The sequence below is a fragment of the Salvia splendens genome, chromosome 7 (genome assembly GCF_004379255.2).
Source record: "Salvia splendens isolate huo1 chromosome 7, SspV2, whole genome shotgun sequence".
NCBI classification, from domain to species: Eukaryota; Viridiplantae; Streptophyta; class Magnoliopsida; order Lamiales; family Lamiaceae; genus Salvia; species Salvia splendens.
This window is the reverse complement of record NC_056038.1, coordinates 33,294,037-33,313,156: the sequence shown is the minus strand read 5'-3', so window position 1 is coordinate 33,313,156 and position 19,120 is coordinate 33,294,037. Positions and strand designations below refer to the sequence as shown.

The 19,120-nt window shown below is 43.8% G+C and overlaps 1 protein-coding gene and 1 pseudogene across 1 annotated transcript; one reads left to right on the top strand and one right to left on the bottom strand.

The window, feature by feature from the left end:
* Positions 1-6,812: 6,812 nt before the first annotated feature.
* Positions 6,813-9,064, top strand: LOC121740961 (cysteine--tRNA ligase, chloroplastic/mitochondrial-like). Its single transcript, XM_042133627.1, has 8 exons — positions 6,813-6,899; positions 7,105-7,266; positions 7,345-7,515; positions 7,602-7,873; positions 7,948-8,083; positions 8,213-8,416; positions 8,517-8,618; positions 8,717-9,064. The coding sequence occupies exons 2-8, from the start codon at positions 7,183-7,185 to the stop codon at positions 8,936-8,938; spliced, it is 1,191 nt and encodes a 396-aa protein (XP_041989561.1). The 5' UTR covers positions 6,813-6,899; positions 7,105-7,182; the 3' UTR covers positions 8,939-9,064.
* Positions 9,065-9,150: 86 nt separating this feature from the next.
* On the bottom strand, positions 9,151-11,786 carry LOC121810764 (annotated as a pseudogene).
* Positions 11,787-19,120: the final 7,334 nt, after the last annotated feature.

Genomic DNA, 19,120 nt, shown 5'->3' with positions numbered 1-19,120 from the left:
TTTGGAGCCATTGATGAAAAGGATTAAAATGGCGTGAAAGGCAGAGGCGATAGGCAGAGGCTAATTATTTTGGCGAAATGACAAATTGATGAAGTGAAGGTGGAATTGGAGGGAAAAAATATAGAGAAGCCTGGCGAAATGTTTTGGAATGGCAAAAATTTGTGAAATTTCAATGCAGGTCCGATTGCAATTCATGCGTGTGAAAATAATAGGGGACAACAAGCAATGCAACCTGTCACACCAATTGCAATTCGATGTCCCGTCAACAGTGCTGCAGCTGACACAGCACTGACGGCCATGCAAAAGCCCGATTTTTCCCTTACAGGCCCTGAAGGTCTAATGGTCCGAAAAAACACGATTTGTGATTATATGTTTTGTCAGATCCCTGTGGTGGTATTTTTAAAAGTTAGGGGCCTCTGATGTTACAAGGCGAAAAGTCAGGGCCCTTTGGTGCAGTTCACTCTATTACATATCATTTTCTCGTTTTTTCGGTCACGAGTTGTTACTCTGCTGACGTATGTGGTGCGCAGGCGGCATCACAAGTGATAAGGGACTCAGTAGAGCCAATTCTTGAGCAATATAGGCCAGTAATCTTGGCTTCTTCAAGTTCTCCACATTGACTCTTGGAACTGTAGCACCACAATTCACAGGTAGTTTTTTGATTTGTCATGATTAGTAATGTTGTTTGATTGTTAATTAACTTGCATATTTTTTATGTGAAATAGGAGTTGCCATATTGGACAGTGAGCCTAATGAGATAGTTATGGAAATGGACATGCAGTGGGATGGAAATCAAGACTCGAGTTGGGGTGGCACTGCCAATACAGGCACCCCCTCCATCTCCCTCACCATATAGCTATGTGTGTATGTGAAAAAATGCAATCTTTTTGAATTCCCAACTCCATTTTTGTGGGATGCAGGTCAAGAACATTGGATTCACAGGTGTTTTTAGGCTGATATTCAAACCTCTAGCTGATGAGTTCCCATGCTTTGGAGCTGTTTGTTTTTCCTTGAGAGAGAAGGTCAATCTGAATCCTAAACATTTTTGCATTTCTTGTTTTTAAGGCTGTTCTAAAACTTGTAGTTTTGAGTGCAGAGGAATCTTGATTTTTACCAAGTGCCTTCCTATCACACAGAACTAGGGATGTCAATGTAGCCCGCAACCCGTGGGCCAGCCCAAATAGCCCGCCAAATTTATAGGGTTAGAGCTAAAAATTTCTAGCCCGATTAGCCCGCATCAGATTAACCCGCAACCCGTTAGGACCAGACCCGAAAACCTGATGGGCTGGCCCGGAAACCCGATAAATTTCTATCGTTCTATTTGTTTGACTCTAATTCGACACTTCATTGGTTATTTTATAATATATATTACTAAAAAAATAACTTTCAATTATATACATTAAATTTGTATTAACATAATAATAGATAAATAAATTAGGAACTTCAAATTCACTAAAAAAATATATTTAAATTTCTAAATCATGCTTTAAAATTTCTTGATGTTTATGTTTTATTTTGCATAAATCTCAAATATTAGTATTTGATCATGTTTATGTTTGAGTTTAAGCATATATCTCAAATTTATCATAATTAAATATTTTACATTTTATAAATATAACTAACTTTTATTATTATTTATTGGATTGATCACATGTTAATTTTATCGGTAGCAACCCGATTAACCCACCGGGCTAGCTTGAAACCCGAGCTTTTAGGGTTAGGGTTGAACTTTTATAACCCGAAAAAATATAACCCGATTAGCCCGCACCCGATTGACCCGCAACCCGAATAGGGTTTGCCCGATTGACATCCCTACACAGAACCTTCTGATATTTGGCACGTAAAAAAAAATTCAGCCTCGCTATTAAACAGCCTTAGTGATATACTTTCCAGTGAACTACTGTCAATCTTTACCCCCATTCAGTTATATTCAGAGTTGATGTCCTGAACATCCAGCTGCTTGAGGTATTGAAACCTCGACCACATGCAGTGTACAGATGAGCTCATATGTCAAAGCCTATTAAGCGCAACTTTTGTATTTTCAGATTCCGTATCCAAGCGTCTGGAACTATGATCAAATCAAGCAATACATGTGACCCTTGCTAATTCTCTTCATTTCTTACAAACTAGTATCACACTCGCACGATGCACGGATATACTTAATTTCATCACGATAAATTTATATTTTGAATTAATTACTTTTAATCAGATATAACTATATTATCTAGAGGTTAAAAATTATAAACGTGTAATACAATTTAAATATACAATCCCGAAAATTAAAATTAAATAACTTTATAAATCAACTAAGCACTTAACATATTGCATATAATTGTATATATTGCATATAATTGTATTGAATGTGCATTATTCATAAAGTAATTCAAAACTTTCAATAACCACTTTATCGGCCACAAAATAACAATCATAATTTTATAACATAAAGTAATTCAAAACTTTCAATAACCACTTTATCGGCCACAAAATAACAATCATAATTTTATAATGGACATTATAAACACTCCCATATCATTCACATCAAAATATTAACACACGATAATAATAATAATAATAATAATAATAATAATAATAATAATAATAATAATAATAATAATAATAATAATAATAATAATAATAATAATAATAATAATAATAATAATAATAATAATAATAATAATAATAATAATAATAATAATAATAAAATAATAATAATAATAATAATAATAATAATCATCATTACTAAAGATTCATTGAAATATAGATATAGAGTAGCTAAGTATGCAAGACATAAAAAAGTTTATAAGATGATAGTAATATACTAGTTCAGAAGTTTTGGAAAAGTTCTTTATAAAAAATATTAACAGTGAAATCACAAAGTATCATCGACCTAGTATATACAAAACAAAATTTTCAAAACAATTAGTATCTTTGAAAAAAATGATACTATATTGCTTGCAATAATTGTACATGAAAATTATTTCCAAGACTAACCCCGATATTTAAAACTCTAAACTCAAACCTAAACATAGATATAAATTAAATAATAAAAGAAATCTTAACCAAAAATAAATACAATGTCATTTCTATCTAGCAAGACTCACAAGCATGCCATTGAACTCAACCTAGCAGGAATCACAAGCATGGAGGACATATATCACACAATGTGGCATTTATCAACCATTTTTTACATCCATTTTTTTTATTCCAAAATCATCTATATATACACACATTCATCATCCATTTTTTACATCAAATTATCTCTCACTCATTATTCTCTCAAATTATTTCATACAACTCACCTACATCTTCCTCTCTCACTCACACTCTCTAAATTAAAAAATAGATCCGAACGCCTCCGTTGATATGGACCGGATCATTGCGGAAGCGGAGCGCGAAGAACAAGAATACTATCAACAATACTGTGCCGTTTATGAAGCCTATGTCACTGCCAACCCGCCCTCTTCGTCGATGTTCGAGATCAAATCGCCGTTGTATCCCTTGTGACCGGGAGGGAGCCCACGAAAGGCTCGTGAACGACTATTTTTTCGTTGAGCCACGGTTCCCGGCGGATTACTTACGGCGTCGTTTCTGCATGTCAAAACGCTTGTTTTTGCGTATTGTGAACACATTGTCCGCTCGTGATGAATACTTCCAATCACGGACAGACGCAATCGGTCGGCAAAGTCTCTTGTCGTTGCAGAAGTGTACTTCCGCCATCCGACAACTTGCTACCAGGCAAATCGGTTGATATATTCGGCGAGTATTTGCAAGTGGGGGAGTCCACTGGCAATCGGTTTTTGGTGAGGAATTCCTTTGGGCGCCCACCACCGAAGATTGTCAACGGATACTTCTTCACCCAGTAGTCCACAGATTTCCCGGCATACTTGGAAGTGCAAGAATTGCCCGACTGCTTGGAGGGGGCAACACTTAAGCCGCCACAAAGGCGGCGGCCCAACGCTCATACTTGAAGCGGTCGCCGACTACCGCCTATGGATTTGGCATGCATATTTCGGTGCGGCTGGATCCAACAACGACTTGCACGTACTCTACTCTCCCCTCCCCCTTTTCAAAGATCTTTTAGATGATGCAGCACCGGTGATCGACTTCACCGTCAACGGCCATCCATACCACATAGGGTACTATCAAGGTGGCCGACTTTCGTGAAGACGCTCAACATGCCGCAAGACCCAAAACGGATTCTTTATGCACAGCATCAAGAGGCTGCTCGGAAAGATGTCGAAAGAGCTTTTGGGGTCCTTCAAGCCAGAAGGCCCCGTCTCGGATGTGGTACGTTAACAATATTGTCGACATCATGTACACGTGTATTAACTTGGACAACATGATTATAGACGACGAAGGACCGAGGGTGGCTAATTTTTCGACGAGGATGAAGCCGGAAGCTCAACCGCAAGGTCTCCCCCATGCCAAGGCGTGCATACTACGATGCGCGAGAGGAGCGAAAGAAGATTGACAATGCGCTATACCAAAGCCCACATCGAACTACAAGAACACCTAATCAAACATATTTGAGTGAAATTCGGCCACGAGTAGTGGGTTTTTTAAATTTTATGCACATAAAAACTTTTTTTTAATAGATAAGAGTTAAATTTAAAGTCCGTGTACTCCCTAGCCTTAATTTTTTGATGCGTTTCATGAGGGATGGGCTGCGTTTTATACACAGCAGCAGAGGATCCATCCCCAACACGGGCCACACGCAGCTACATAATTTTCTGAATCCGTATGTGAGAGAAACAGATATGGCGACGATACTGAGATGGTACAAACCCTTGTTTCCGCTCTGCCACCCACTGGCCGTGAAATCTTTCAATTCGAGGACCAAATTCCGCTTTCGCACCACTTTCTCTGCTGCAAAGTCGACCTGCTGTGAAGTAAAGAAAGAGCTTTGGCTATACAGCATGATGAGCAAGCAAAGAGAGTTGTTTAAGCCCAAGGTGGAAGGCAAAGTAGGAATGTACGTTTGCGGCGTCACCGCCTATGATCTCAGCCACATTGGCCACGTCTGCGTTATGTTGCTTTTGATGTGCTCTACAGGTCTATCTCTCTTGATATTTCTGGGAAAATAGAGTTTTTTAAAAAAACATTAGGGCATCCACAGTGGGGCGCCCTAAGAGGCGCCCTAAGAGGCGCCCTAAAGCCCGCCCTATGCACCGCCATGTCAGCATTTTATCCTCCTGCCCTTCCACCTGCAGAGGCGCCCTATAGATTTTACTATTGTTTTGTTAATTAATTTAAATGTTTTCAAATATATAAATGCAAACTAATTAAAAAAACACAACGATTAAATAGAAACGACAAATAATACATTGATTAAAAAAAGTTACAATGGTTATAAATAAAAAAAATTGATTATTCTACAAAAGCCCCAACTTCCGGCGCAACTCATCGATCAACCCCTGGAGGTATTCGGCTCTGGTCGGATCCGTACACTTCATAAGGGCGTTGTGCGTATCCAACAACGTCCGCGCCATCAAGGTCGTTGCCAAATCCGAGTAGGCAATTGTCGCCGGGGTTGGGGTAGGGGTCGGGGTCGGGATCGGCGATGGGGGGCGGCGGCCGAAGAGGATGTCGCCTTCGCCTTCCCCTTGTTCTTCGCAGCCTTGACGCCTATGGGACGCTGCCGGGAGGACATCGGTGTGCCGGAACTCTCTTCCTCCGTGCACGTCCGGTTGAGGTCCATCGGACGAGTTCCGCTTTCGCTGGTCGTGTAACCATCAGTGTCGGTGGTCTTCGTCCTCTTTGTCGCACCGGTGTGCAGAATCCCGCCTTGTAACTTCTGCTTGACCCTCAAGAGCACCCAGATGCTGAAATGTTTGAAGTCGTCGTACATGGACCGGTACGACAACAGCGCTCTATCGCGCACGTCACTCAAGCTCTCTCCGTTTCCCTGATCCCTCGAGCACTTCTCGTACTCTGCCGCGAACAGGTTGACTTGCTTCTTCACCTGATCCCAGTGCTTGCGGAGCTGCTCCCTTTGGCGCTTGTACGCACTCGGCGGCTTCGCCTCATTGTAGCGCTCGGCGATGCGCTCCCAGTACGCGAGCTGCTTTTGGTTGTTCGCGAATATTGGGTCCTCCGATATATCCACCCAACACCTCGTCAAGACGAGAGTTTCATCCGGCTGGTAGTTCGTACGGCAGGGGGCGTACTCTTCATTCGTTGCCAGAGGTGGCAACTTGTACGCGCGGTGCTTGGTCCGCTTCTATCTGGCGAGGGCGGCGGCCGAGGGTTCGGTGGCGGAGGGGGGGCGGCGGCGAGTTGGAGACGGCTCCATGTCAGAGAGACCGTACGAATCCGTACTGAAGTCGGGGTCGTACTGCGTGTTTTTGTCGAACGACCGATATTCGCCAGGTTGTGTACCCGGCCACCGTGCGCCATCTCCAAATATCGGGCTATCAGGACTTGAGTATCCACCGGAATCCATTTTATAGCGTAATTTGAGAGTTGAAAAGTGAATCGAAAAGTTAGAAAAGAAATCTGAGGATGGGGTATTTATATAAACAAAATTTTCAAATTTAAAAAATAAAAACTAAAACGCGTTGCATCGTCCGCGTCGCCCACAGTGGGCGGACGATGCCCTATCGTCCGCGGACTAAGCTTAGGGCGCGGACGACGCATCGTCCGTCGTCCGCTCCATTGTGGATGCTCTTAGGCAAATCTGCAGAATCCCTCTCTCTCTCTCTATTGTAATGTTGCAGTATCATATTTTGAGTGATGATTATTACTGGAAGACTGGTAGTAAAGGGATTATTGTTTGGAACATACTATTTGTTTAGTAAAGATGTGAAGCTTTGACCTTTATTTTGAAATTAGGCAGATACCTTAAGCATTTGGGATATGAGGTTAACTACGTCTGCAATTTCACTGATGGTGATGACAAGGTGAGTTTGATAAACATACTTATCACTTACAAATTGATTTGGAACATCTGTAGATTAGTCTTCAAGTCTTTTTGTATGATTTACTAATGGATGTGTTTTGTTTGTAAGTTGTCGTGAGAAGGTTAAGACTGTTACTTATAAGTATCGTCTACTTGTTACGAATTTTATGACAGGATAGCTGAGTCCCCATTTTCGAATTCTGTAGATTATTGCCCGAGCAAATGAATTGGGTGAGGATCCGATTAGTTTGAGCAGAAGATTTTGTGAGGAATTTCATCAGGACATGGCGTATCTGAATTGCCTTCCTCCTTCCGTGGAGCCTCGTGTCTCTGATCACATACCGCAAATTATTGCTATGATAAGACAGGTATACTTGTCCGACCATTCATTTGTCTTCCTTCTTCTGTGATGTTCATGAGCTGACGCTCTGTTTCTTCCCTGATAGATACTGGATAATGGATGTGGATACGCAGTCGAGGGTGATGTGTACTTCTCCATAGACAAATTCCCCGAGTATGGACGATTATCTGGACGTAAACTGGAAGATAACAGGGCTGGTCAACGAGTTGCTGTGGACTCTAGGAAGAGAAACACAGCTGACTTTGCTTTATGGAAGGTGAAAACCCATTTTATCAAAGTGTTCTTTGTTATATGTTCTCCAGATGTTTTGCTCTTGAGGTTCGTCATTTGCTTATTTTACAGGCAGCAAAGGAGGGAGAACTTTTCTGGGAGAGTCCATGGGTTCCCGGAAGGCCGGGATGGCATATCGAGTGCAGTGCTATGAGTGCTGCTTATTTAGGTTATTCTTTCGACATACATGGTGGTGGAATGGGTCTTGTATTTCCCCATCACGAGAATGAGATTGCTCAAAGCTGTGCTGCCCACCATGAAACGAATGTAAGTTATTGGATCCATAATGGATTTGTGACCATCGATTCTGAGAAGATGTCGAAATCTCTTTCACCATTAGAAAGGTACGAGGACAAAGGCTCTTTCTCCAACAGTTTGCATACATTTGATAAGTTTTTATTGTTTCTAACTTTAGTAGTCGGGTTCAGGTACTCGAACTTTATCATCCACTGGCTCTGAGGCATTTCCTTTTGGGAACTCACTATCGTTCCCCAATTAATTACTCGGAGTTACTGCTTGAAACTGCATCAGACCGTGTTTACTATATCTATCAGGTAAAATGCAGCAAGCATTCAGCTCGGGATTAGACGTGACAACTGTTTTGTACTCCATTTTCTAGTACATAGTATCATTTAGGTTTTTTTAGGCCGAATTCTCGTTGATGTGAAATTTTATGGATGCAGGCATTACATGATAGTGAGAGTATCACGGCCCAGCATGATGAAGCTAGTTTGAAGGATTCGATTCCAGCAGAAGTTGCAACTTGCATCAACAAATTTCGGGATGAATGTTCGATATCAATGACAGATGATCTACATACTTCTGTTGCATTGGCTGCAATTTCTGAACCATTGAAAACCATGAATGATCTTTTACATACCCGAAAGGTACTTTACATGTTCCAGTCCCAATAGTTTTTTCCTCTCCGAGTTGTAATATGATTTCTGAACATCCTTTTCCTGATACGATCTTGGGTGCTTCGTGCAGGGAAAGAAGCAACAACTCAGAGTCGAGTCACTTGCTGCTTTAGAGAAGACCGTTAGGGATATTCTTGCTGTTTTGGGGCTTTTGCCAGATAGCTATTCTGAGGTAAAACAAATGAACTTCGACGAATGTGTGAGTGAATAATGTGTTGTTGATCGTGATCTCGAGATTTCCTAATAACTTGTCTTGCGGTTTACATGAAGGCGTTGAAGCAGCTGAAGGATTACGCTCTGAGGCTTGCAAAGTTGACAGAAGATCATGTTATGCACAAGATCGAAGAAAGGAATGCTGCGAGAAAAAATAAAGAATACGAAAAATCCGATGCAATTCGAAAAGAATTGGCTAGTGCAGGCATTGCACTCATGGAAAGCCCAGAAGGCACAACTTGGAGACCTGCTCTGCCTCTGGCATTGCAAGACCAATAGTTCGAGCATCCGTTTTGGAAAATTTTTGACGTTTCGATAGCTTGAAATAAATCACCAATTCTTGAAACAACTTCATTCCAGGTAACTGTGATTAGTGGTAAACTGGAATTTTGATTCTCCATCAAATTTTTACTATTACTCTGTTGGAAACTACATTTACTTAATGATACAGATTACATTTGAAATCTATATTGCTTCGTAGAAACTAGTCGTATATCATGAATCTTGGTAGGGGGCTATGCTTTATCTGCAGGCGGGGAGGCTGATAGGTATCTGAGCAAATAGTATAGAGTAGGGAGCAACTGTTATCGGTTGTAAAACGTCTACTCTTCTCGGGTTTAACGGAGGTATTTAGCCTGAAGAATTCAGTTGCAGTATTTCCCCATTTAGAACAGCCTGCTCAAGCGTCAGTTTCTCGACTGAAACCCCAACTTGAACTGTAGTGGTGTTGCCTAGATTGATCAGTGGCAGTGTGATTCCATTCTGCAAAAACACAGTGTAAGTTTAGGGTTTTTACTCGGACGAGATCTTCTATTTCAAAACGACGTTGCATCTTCTATTCAGGACCCTTCTTGAATAGAGGATCGAGCTCGTCTGGTTTCCCACTTACCCTGTTCTTGGAACAATGAGCGTATGCACGCATCTTGCTCGTCCCGCTGAAGCTTGTCGACACAACCCGTCTTCCCATGAGACCATGCCAAAGTAGTGCACTGCACATACTCGAAAAGTGAGTCAAGCCTTCTCATTAATCGGAATCATAACAATGAGACGGTGGACCACCTGTAGTAATCGGGGTTAGGAACGAAAGTGTTCGTGTCGATCAGACCGTAGTTCCCACCAACAAAGGACTGTCTGCAGTATGTTTTGGAATCATAGGCAGCAGACATCCCTAGCTGATTCAGATACCTTTTTTCACAGTAAATGGTTATATTTAAACTTCATTTCATTTCAAACACTTCAAAAATAGTAAGAATTTTACCAGAAACTAAACACAAATGCATTTGTCACAAGATTTCTGCCGCTGTTATAAGCCCCTCCAGCTTCACCAACCCAAGCAACAGCTCCACTTGCCGAGCTCTTCACGATGCTCCGGAGATCCTTAAAAGTCTGTGCTTCGCCGTCAAGATACGAAGGGTCGAGTATCTTTTCAATCAAATGCTCATCCACTCCTAGTTCACACGAAACGAAAAGTATAAAGATTCACCCCAGAAGAGAAACTAACAAAACGGTCGCCCTCATTGTACCTGGCCCGAGATTGTAAATGTGGTGCGTGATGACTTGAAGTGATCCGGATGCTCCCTTGAAGAATCTTGCAAACCACGTTCCATCAAAGAAGCCGCCCGGAACCAACGGCTTGGTGTCAAACCCCTTATAGATCTCCTGCACTTTCTTGTCTAGTGTGATCACATCAGCCGCGTATTGATCGGCTGCAACACTTGCTCCAATGCTGTTTCCACTCAGTTCGTTTCCTGAGACGAATATAATATACTCGGTTTGTTAGTCTTGTGTCCGATTTGAAGGAGATGAAATGCAGATCAAGAATTTGTTACCGAGCTCCCATCCATGGATGGTGTAGCCACTGTTGACAGTGTGTCTCATTAGAGATTCTGCATTTGTTACCGTGCACACGCCACCGGGTCCAATAGTCCGGCCAGTCAGCGCGTTCAGACCGAATATAACCTTAGCTCTGCAGTGCAAGAAAAGACAATATAAGGGTCTGAGCAAGTTTCTGTCTTTCACAAGATTCGTCAGCATTTGATGAGCGACGTACCCTGCTTTTGCAAAGAAGGTGTTGAGCTCGTCCCATCGCTATAGGGGCAAGCAGCCGGGACCGAATCCGAACATCTCGGAGCTATTCTTGATGAACTGAGTGCATGGAATAGTATCATCTGATGTTTGGTATCTGAGTTTGTCTTGTAGAGTTCCACCAAGTCTGATTTTCAGAGGAGAAAATGCTGAAATCAGAGTATTGTTTTCAGTTCAAATGCTTTTATATAGAGATAATAGCTATTTAAATTATGACGTTTAGTCAAATTTTGGATAGTCCCACATGGTTTGAAAAGGAAATATTAAACCACGGAGTTTCAATTTTTTTTAGGTTGTCCAGTACGTGTACAAAATGACGTTTTTGGTGATGGCCAAAATGATGTTACTTAAGAATCAATATTTTTTCTTGTATATTCCTTTCTTTTGTTTTCTTATTTTTATTAAACATCATTTTGAGCATCACCAAATTTGTCCTTTTATACATGTATTGTATGGGACAATTGGGAAAATTTGAAACTTTGTGTTTCAAACATTGTGGAACTGACCAAACTTCGAAGTCATGCTGTTTATATACCTTTGATAGCATTCAGAAGATGTACGTATTATCCATTCTTAATTTTAAATCTGTTTGATTCTGATTTTTGGTATCAATAATTTTAAAATTACATATTAAAATCCAAATTTACTACAGTATTTTTTTATAACTTCTACGAAATTAATAAGTAATCAACTCAAGCATTAAAAAAAAATTAATAAAATTAAACACCTTAAAACCCTAAAATCAAACCAAATATAAACAAGGAAATCTAAAAAAAGAAAGAGAATCTTACATTGCATAACATACTAATGTAACAAAGTAACTATGATGGTAACAAACAGTACTAGTAGAATCAAACTACATACATCATACTAATCACAAACAATTCGAAATTTATTCGATATCACCAACACCTTGTATCTCCACTTTCTCCAACGCCTCCTTCTTCTCAATCAAACGACACTCCATCTCCGACAACTTCCCCAAAAGATGACGTTGACAATCACGACCACGGCCAAGACGATCTAGAAACTCCTCCCCCATCCCCTCTGATGGATCCGCGAATTTCTGATGTTAGTAAATGCTGGTAGAGAATAAAGACTACGACACAATGAATTTACGTGGTTCGATTTACTGAAGTAAATCTACGTCCACGGGAAGAAGGGAGGGCAAGATTGTATTGCTTGATCTGGGATTACAGCTTACAACACAGACTTGCTATATGATATTTTATCTCTAGAGAGCTTAACCCTTCTATCAGATCTAAGTTCTATTTATATATTGAACTAAGATCGTGGCTTGCATCGCCACCCTAAGTCGTGGATGTCGTGTAGGTCATGGCCTAAGATCGTGGATGTAGCGTAGGTCATGGCCTACGATCGTGGCCTGAGTTGACACCACGTGGCAGTGGGTGTGTTGGAAGTTGTGGAAATCCTGTATGGGTCCACTAACTCCTTGTTCGGTCGAATACTGAGACCGAACTGCTTTGGTTGCCGATCTGAGAGTAGAGCTTGATGCCGACCTGAGAGCAGAGCTTGATTGGTTGGCTTTTACCGAGCTGTAGGCTGAGGCCGAACTCTTTGGTAATGCCGAACTCATACTCTTCCTTGGGCTTTGGGCTGATGGGCCGTCGTTGCTGTTGGGCTCGTCGTTGCTGTTGGGCTTGTTTAGTACGCACCCCATCACTACCCCCCCCGAAGGGCGAAGTGAATCACTTCGGCGAAGTGAGTCACTTCGGCATTCTGGATAAAGGCAAGGGGGAGGCTGATGTCAGGGGACGTGCCTTGCACGTGACTGCATTAAATGCGACAGTAAAATCCGGCCGTTGAATCCTGAAAAGGTGGGATTCGAAACGGTGCGACGATTTTGAAATCTTCGCCGAATCTGATAAATACCTCCTTTCTTCATCATTGAAGCACTTTTGCGACTGCTTCTTCTGCACTCTCTCTTTTTTGCGAAAATTCTCTCTCCGCTTTCAAGAATTTCTTCAGACTTTCTTCACCTTCAAAAAGTAAGAAAAATGTCTTCTTCTTCTTCTTCGGAGTCGGGTAGCGGTAGGAGAGGCGGTAAGGGGTCTTCTGGCCGGAAAGAGTCCGGGGAGAAGACCGTAGAGTATTTCCATAGTATTTTGAGTAAGGATACTGTGATATCCCTACCCGAAAAATACTTTTTTCCTGGGGGGAAGGCGGTGGTACCTGACGGTGATCATAGGGCTGACTCCCCGCCGGAGGGTTACGCCACCGTGTACGAGGCCTGCTTAGAATGCGGGCTTCGTTTCCCCCTCCCTTCTGCCTTTATAGATTTACTAGATTTTTTTCAGCTTCCTTTAGGCCAGGTGACTCCGAACTCTTGGAGGCACTTGTCGGCCTTCGCTGCCGAACTCCGTAAGTTAGGAAGGGATTTGTCTTTGAAGGCGATCCTTAAATTCTTTCAATTTAAGAGGAAGGGGTCTTGGTTTTACTTGATCCCTGTACAGCCCTTTAGGGCCTTTTGTAAAACGAAGTGGCCGAAGTGGCAAAACCGCTTCTTCTACTATGATAGGACCGCGGCTCCTAGTTTTCCCTGGAGAGGGCCGAAGTCCGTTATCCGTCATCCTCGGCCTGAACCGTTGGACGAGCTCGATGGCGAGCTCAACAAGATTCCCATAGTTAGGAAACAATACACGGAGTCTGAGCTCGTCAAGGGCGACGTCGTGTTCGACATCTCGTCTTCGGACGAAGAGGCCGAGGGTGAGGATTTCTCTTTATCTTCATGCTCTACTGCCTTAACGAAGAAAATCTGACTTTGTTGTTTTTTTTTTTTTTTTTTTTTGTTTTTTGACAGTGAACTTGCTGAATAAGGCTATCCGAAAGTCCTCCGAGCTTGTGGAGCCGGAGAGGCAGAGAGCCCCTCGCTCGGCGTCTGAAGCCGAGAAGAATCCGAAGAGGCAAAAAACCTCTTCTTCGGATCCGAAAGAGCCGGAGCCGTGTTCGGCTAAAGGGAAGGGGAAATTTCATGAGTCCCCAAGAGCGCCGGGGAAAGACCTGGTCATCTCCGAGGTGGTTGCAGACATCCCGGAACACGTCCCTGAGCCTTTTCAATGGCCGACGAATTTTGTGGAGGTAAGCTTTCTGACTTGGCTTCTTTTCCACATTTTTTGATGGCCATTCTGTTGAGTTTTTTCCTTGTTCATCTTCAGAGAGCCAAGCTCGTCTCCGTGGAGCTCTCCAAAGCATCCCACGACTACGAGGAGATGCAGAAGAAGTTGCATCTTGCTCGTAGTCTGGCCGAACAGGCTGAGGCCAAATTTGAGAGGGCCCGAGCTGCTAGGATCTCGGCTCAGGATGAAGCCCGGTCAGCCAAAAACCAGCTCATCATCCTGCAAGAGCAGACGAAGCACCGGGAGGCTCAGAAGGAGGCTGCCGCCGTGGCTGCCCAGGGGGAGGCTCTCCGTGTTTACACGGAGAAACTCTTTTTGAGCGGCCAGTTCTCGGCCTTTGTCGGTAGTCTGGTAAGGCTAATTACCGATAAGGGCGAGCAGGGGGCCGACGTCGTGCTGCCTCTGTACAGCCGAGAGATAGCAGCTCGGCTTCAGAATCTGCCGCTCCTTGAGGAGCTCGCTTCATCCTCGGTCCTGCTTTCTGCAGACCGAGTCCGGAGTTGTCGAGCTGATCGGGACGAGAACCTGGAGGCTATCTTTGCCTCCGTGGGACCCGTTTCACCCGCTTCGACTTACAACGGAGAGGGTGAGGCCGAGCCGCTGGAGCAGGAGGCCGAAGTCGAGCGGGCCGGGCATCCGGAGAAGGAAGCCGATCAGGAGGCGGAGGCGAGGCCGGCAGGATGCGAGGCCGAGGCTGAGGTAGCTCAGGAGAAAGAAGCTGAACCAGACCGAGGAGCCGGAGACGAAGCTGGCGGAGTATGATTTCGTCTCCCTTCTCTTAGTCTAGTTTCTTCCTTGTAAAATGTCCTTGAAGCCCTCCTAGTGTAAAAAATTTTCCTTGTGAATGAAAAAATTCTCTACACTTGTCTTCGTATAGCTTTTCGTACTCGCCTTTATTCCTGTTGTATTTTACTATCTGCTCGGTACAGCTGCCGAACTAATATAGCTGCTTTGTACTCAAGGAGATGGAGATACTTCACTGGAAACGGCTGTACTCTTCGGCTTTAGACGAAGCTGAGAAAAGAGCTATAGCCGATCAGACGAAGAATGACGAGCTTCTGGCTCGTTTAGTGAAGCTGGAGGCCGATAATAAGGACTTAGAGTCCGATAAGAAGGATCTGGAGGCCGAGCTGAATACGACCATTGCTGAGAGGACTGCGTACGAGGATTACATCCGTGTGCGCGGGGGAGTGACCATATCAGATGTTCAGAGTCGAGTTGACGAACTGTGGGAGGAATATCATGTACTCCGGAGGAACAATGCGCTGGAGAGCTCGGCTTGCCAACAAGTTGTGAAATCATTACGGCGCTGGGCTTCTCGGTACGACATCATTCTTTCCCGGCGTCCCTCAATCGAGAGATTCCTTAGGCATTTCCCGCCAACAGATGCTCGCACTCCAGATCAAGCCTCTGGTTCCCTTGTTCAAAATCCTACTCCAAGTCAACAACGAACTCCGGAACAGCCGGAAACGTCAAGACGAGAACGGGCTCAGGAGCAACCGGAATCGTCAAGACAGGGACGGACTGAAATTCGCCGAGGAGTTGTGACTATGAGCGAGCAAGATCAGCAGATGCTTATTGCAGAGACTCTTCATCGCCGAGGGGTTAGAGCTTCTGGGGCTCGCGGAAGAGGTGTTGGGTCGAGGATAGCATCTCGTCGACCTGCTTATTCTTCATCTGCTCGGAACAACCGAACTCGGCTTCCAGAGGATTTTGCAGATAGGTGGCTTAACTTTAGCAACCGAGGACAGTAGAATAGTCCTTTGTAATGGCGTAATGCCTTCTCGTAGGGGAGCTGAATTGTCTGCCGAACGAGATTTAATAAATGAAATTTTTTCCTTTCGCTTTTATCACTGCTTACTTACAGTTCTGCGAAACAATTTCATCGTGCTCGTCATCGGTCTTATGAAGTGAGCTTCTTTGATCGGACTCGTATTTGGACTTTGAAGTAAGCTTCTTTGACCGGACTCGTCTTTGATCTTATGAAGGAAACTTCTTTGACCGGACTTGGTTTGTGTTCTAATTTGGCGATTTTTGTCGCCGGGATCGAACTTTCCCTTGTCCTAATTCGGCGAGTTTTATCGCGTGGATCGGACTTTCCCAGTTAACCGAAGTGGTCTTATGCAGTAAACCTCTTTGACTAGACATGGTCGTCCTCGGTCTTATGAGGTAAACTTCTTTGACCGAACTTGGTCGTCCTAATTCGGCGAGGTTTATCGCGTGGATCGGACTTTCCCTTATTGCAGTTCGTTTCAGACGAAGTGCTTATTTCTTAAGCCGAATTGTGGTCTTGTATCTTCCTGAGAAGCTTGGACTCACAATCGTTGGCTTATTGCAGTTCGTTTCAGACGAAGTGCTTGTTAAGCTGAATTGTGGTCTTGTATCCTCCTTGGAAGCTTGGACTCACAGTCGTTGGCTTGTTGCAGTTCGTTTCAGACGGACTGCTTGTTAAGCTGAATTGTGGTCTTGTATCCTCCTTAGAAGCTTGGACTCACAATAGTCTTTAATAATCGATCTAAAAAGGGGATCAGTCTTTAAAGAACGATATACCTTGGTACCATTTGTAAGAGACGACAAGCACATAGAGACAAAACACATAGAGAAAAAATGAAAAAGATGAAAGAAAAAAACTTTAAACTTTTTTTTAAAAAACGACAAGTAAAAGGTACAAGTAAGAAACAAACAAATAAAAACATATACCCCTATGACCGAACTAGACACGAGACGGACTGACCGGACTTTTGTCTCTTACAAGTGGAACTTCTTGAGGTTGGAGACGTGCCATGTTCGGGGTACTTGTTCTCCTGACATGTGAGTCAATTTATAAGACCCTTTGCCGAGGACTTCTGACACCCGATATGGACCCTCCCATGTGGGTTCGAGTTTGCCCAGCTTTTCTGCTCGGCTTACTTCGTTGTTTCTCAAGACGAGATCTCCCACTTGAAATTGAAGCTTTTTCACCCTTTGGTTATAATACCGGGCTACTTGCTCCTTATACTTGGCTGCTTTTATGCACGCCAATTCTCTTCTTTCTTCGGCGAGATCTAGTTCTGCTCTCAGTCCGTCGTCATTCATTTCTGAGGAGAAATTTAGAGTTCGGGGACTGGGTACGCCGATCTCCACCGGAATTACGGCTTCAGTGCCGTACACCAGACTATACGGAGTTTCACCGTTGGAGGTTTTGGGTGTAGTTCGGTAGGACCATAGGACTTGAGGGAGATTTTCTACCCATTGTCCTTTGGCTTGTTCTAACCGAGCTTTTAACCCTTTCACCAGAATCCGGTTCGTTACTTCCGTTTGTCCGTTTGCTTGGGGATGGGAGACCGAAGTGAACCGCTGTTGAATGTTCAGCTCTTGGCACCAATTCTTGAACGTCTTGTCGGTGAACTGAGTCCCATTATCCGAGATGAGGATGTGGGGTATGCCAAATCGGCACACTATGTTCTTCCAGACGAAGTCCAATGCCTTTGAGCTCGTTATCGTAGCTAATGGTTCAGCCTCCACCCACTTCGTGAAGTAGTCCACGGCAACGATAAGGAATTTCATTTGCCGAGGAGCTTGAGGAAGTGGTCCCACTATGTCTATGCCCCATTGCATGAAAGGCCAAGGGCTTTGCATAGTGTATAGATCGGTCTGCGGCATCCTTGGGACATTTGCATGAATTTGGCACTTCGTACACTTCTTGACGAGCTGCACTGCCTCTTGTACCATGGTTGGCCAATAATATCCCCATCTCAGAACTTTTGTAGCTAAAGCTCTGGCTCCGATGTGGCTACCGCACGATCCTTCATGAACTTCTCTGAGGATGTAGTCCGTCTCTCCTGGTCCTACGCACCGCAATAACGGCTGGAGGTAAGACTTTCTAAAGAGGACTCCTTCATGAAGTTCGTACCGAAGTGCTCGGCACGTGATCTTCCGAGCTTCTCTCTTATCCTCGGGCAATTGTCCTTGATCCAGATACTGCAAGATCGGCGTCATCCAGTTCGGCGAGCTGGATACTGAATGTACCTCGGCTTCATCAATGCTTCGATGCATTAATTCTTCCGCCTTTGAGCTCGGATCTGAGGCCAACTTACTTAAGGTATCTGCTCGGCTATTTTCCGCTCTGGGAATGCGGATTATCCGAAAATAGGAGAAACTTCGGCTGATGCTTTGCGCTTTGTCCAAATACTTCTTCATTCTCTCGTCACGAGCTTCACTTGTACCCAACATGTGATTTACTATGACTTGTGAATCACAATGGACTTTGAGAGATTTGACGAGCAGACTTTGCGCTAACTGGAGTCCGGCCAGGAGGGCTTCGTACTCGGCTTCATTATTAGTAGTGGGGAATAGGAACCGAAGTGAGTAGGTTACCTCGTGTCCGTCGGGAGCGACAAGTAAAATACCAGCTCCACTTCCCATCTTGTTTGAAGCTCCATCTACGAATCCGCTCCAGCAGTCCGGCGGCTCTACTTCGGATTCCAAGGGCTGTGCTAGTTCGGCATTGGCAGAATTCTTCTGTTCGGCAATAACAGGAATTGCTTGATCGAACTTTGCTTCTGCAAGAAAATCTGCCAAGGCTTGTCCCTTGATGGCTTTCCGAGGTAGATATTCAATTGTGTGCTCTCCCAACTCTATAGCCCACTTGGCGATTCTGCCTGATGCTTCTGGTTTGGTCAACACTTGCCGAAGTGGCAGATCAGTTAAGACGCATACCTTGTGAGCATAGAAGTATGGCCGCAGTCTCCTTGCTGCATTTACTAATGCCAGAGCAATCTTTTCCAGAGGTTGATACCTGGTTTCTGGACCTCTTAATGCTCGGCTTGTAAAATAGATGGGAAGCTGCTTTAGGCCTTCTTCTCGTACAAGCACCGCGCTGATGGTTTGATCCGATGCCGCTAAGTATAAGAATATTACTTCGGCTTCGGTTGGAGCAGAGAGAATAGGAAGCTCGGCTAGATAACTTTTGAGCTCGTCAAAGGCCTTTTTCTGCTCGGCTCCCCACTCGAACTTTGGTGCCTTTTTCAACACCTTGAAGAACGGCAGTTGCTTTTCGGCTGCTTGGGAAAGGAATCGATTCAGTGCGGCTAGACATCCGGTTAGCCTTTGCACGTCATGTATGGACTTCGGCATTGCCATGTTCTGAACGACTTGAACTTTCGAGGGGTTTGCCTTGAGTCCGTCCTTTGAAACCCAACAACCCAGAAACTTTCCCGAATCTACCAAAAAGGTACACTTTTGGGGATTAAGTTTGAGG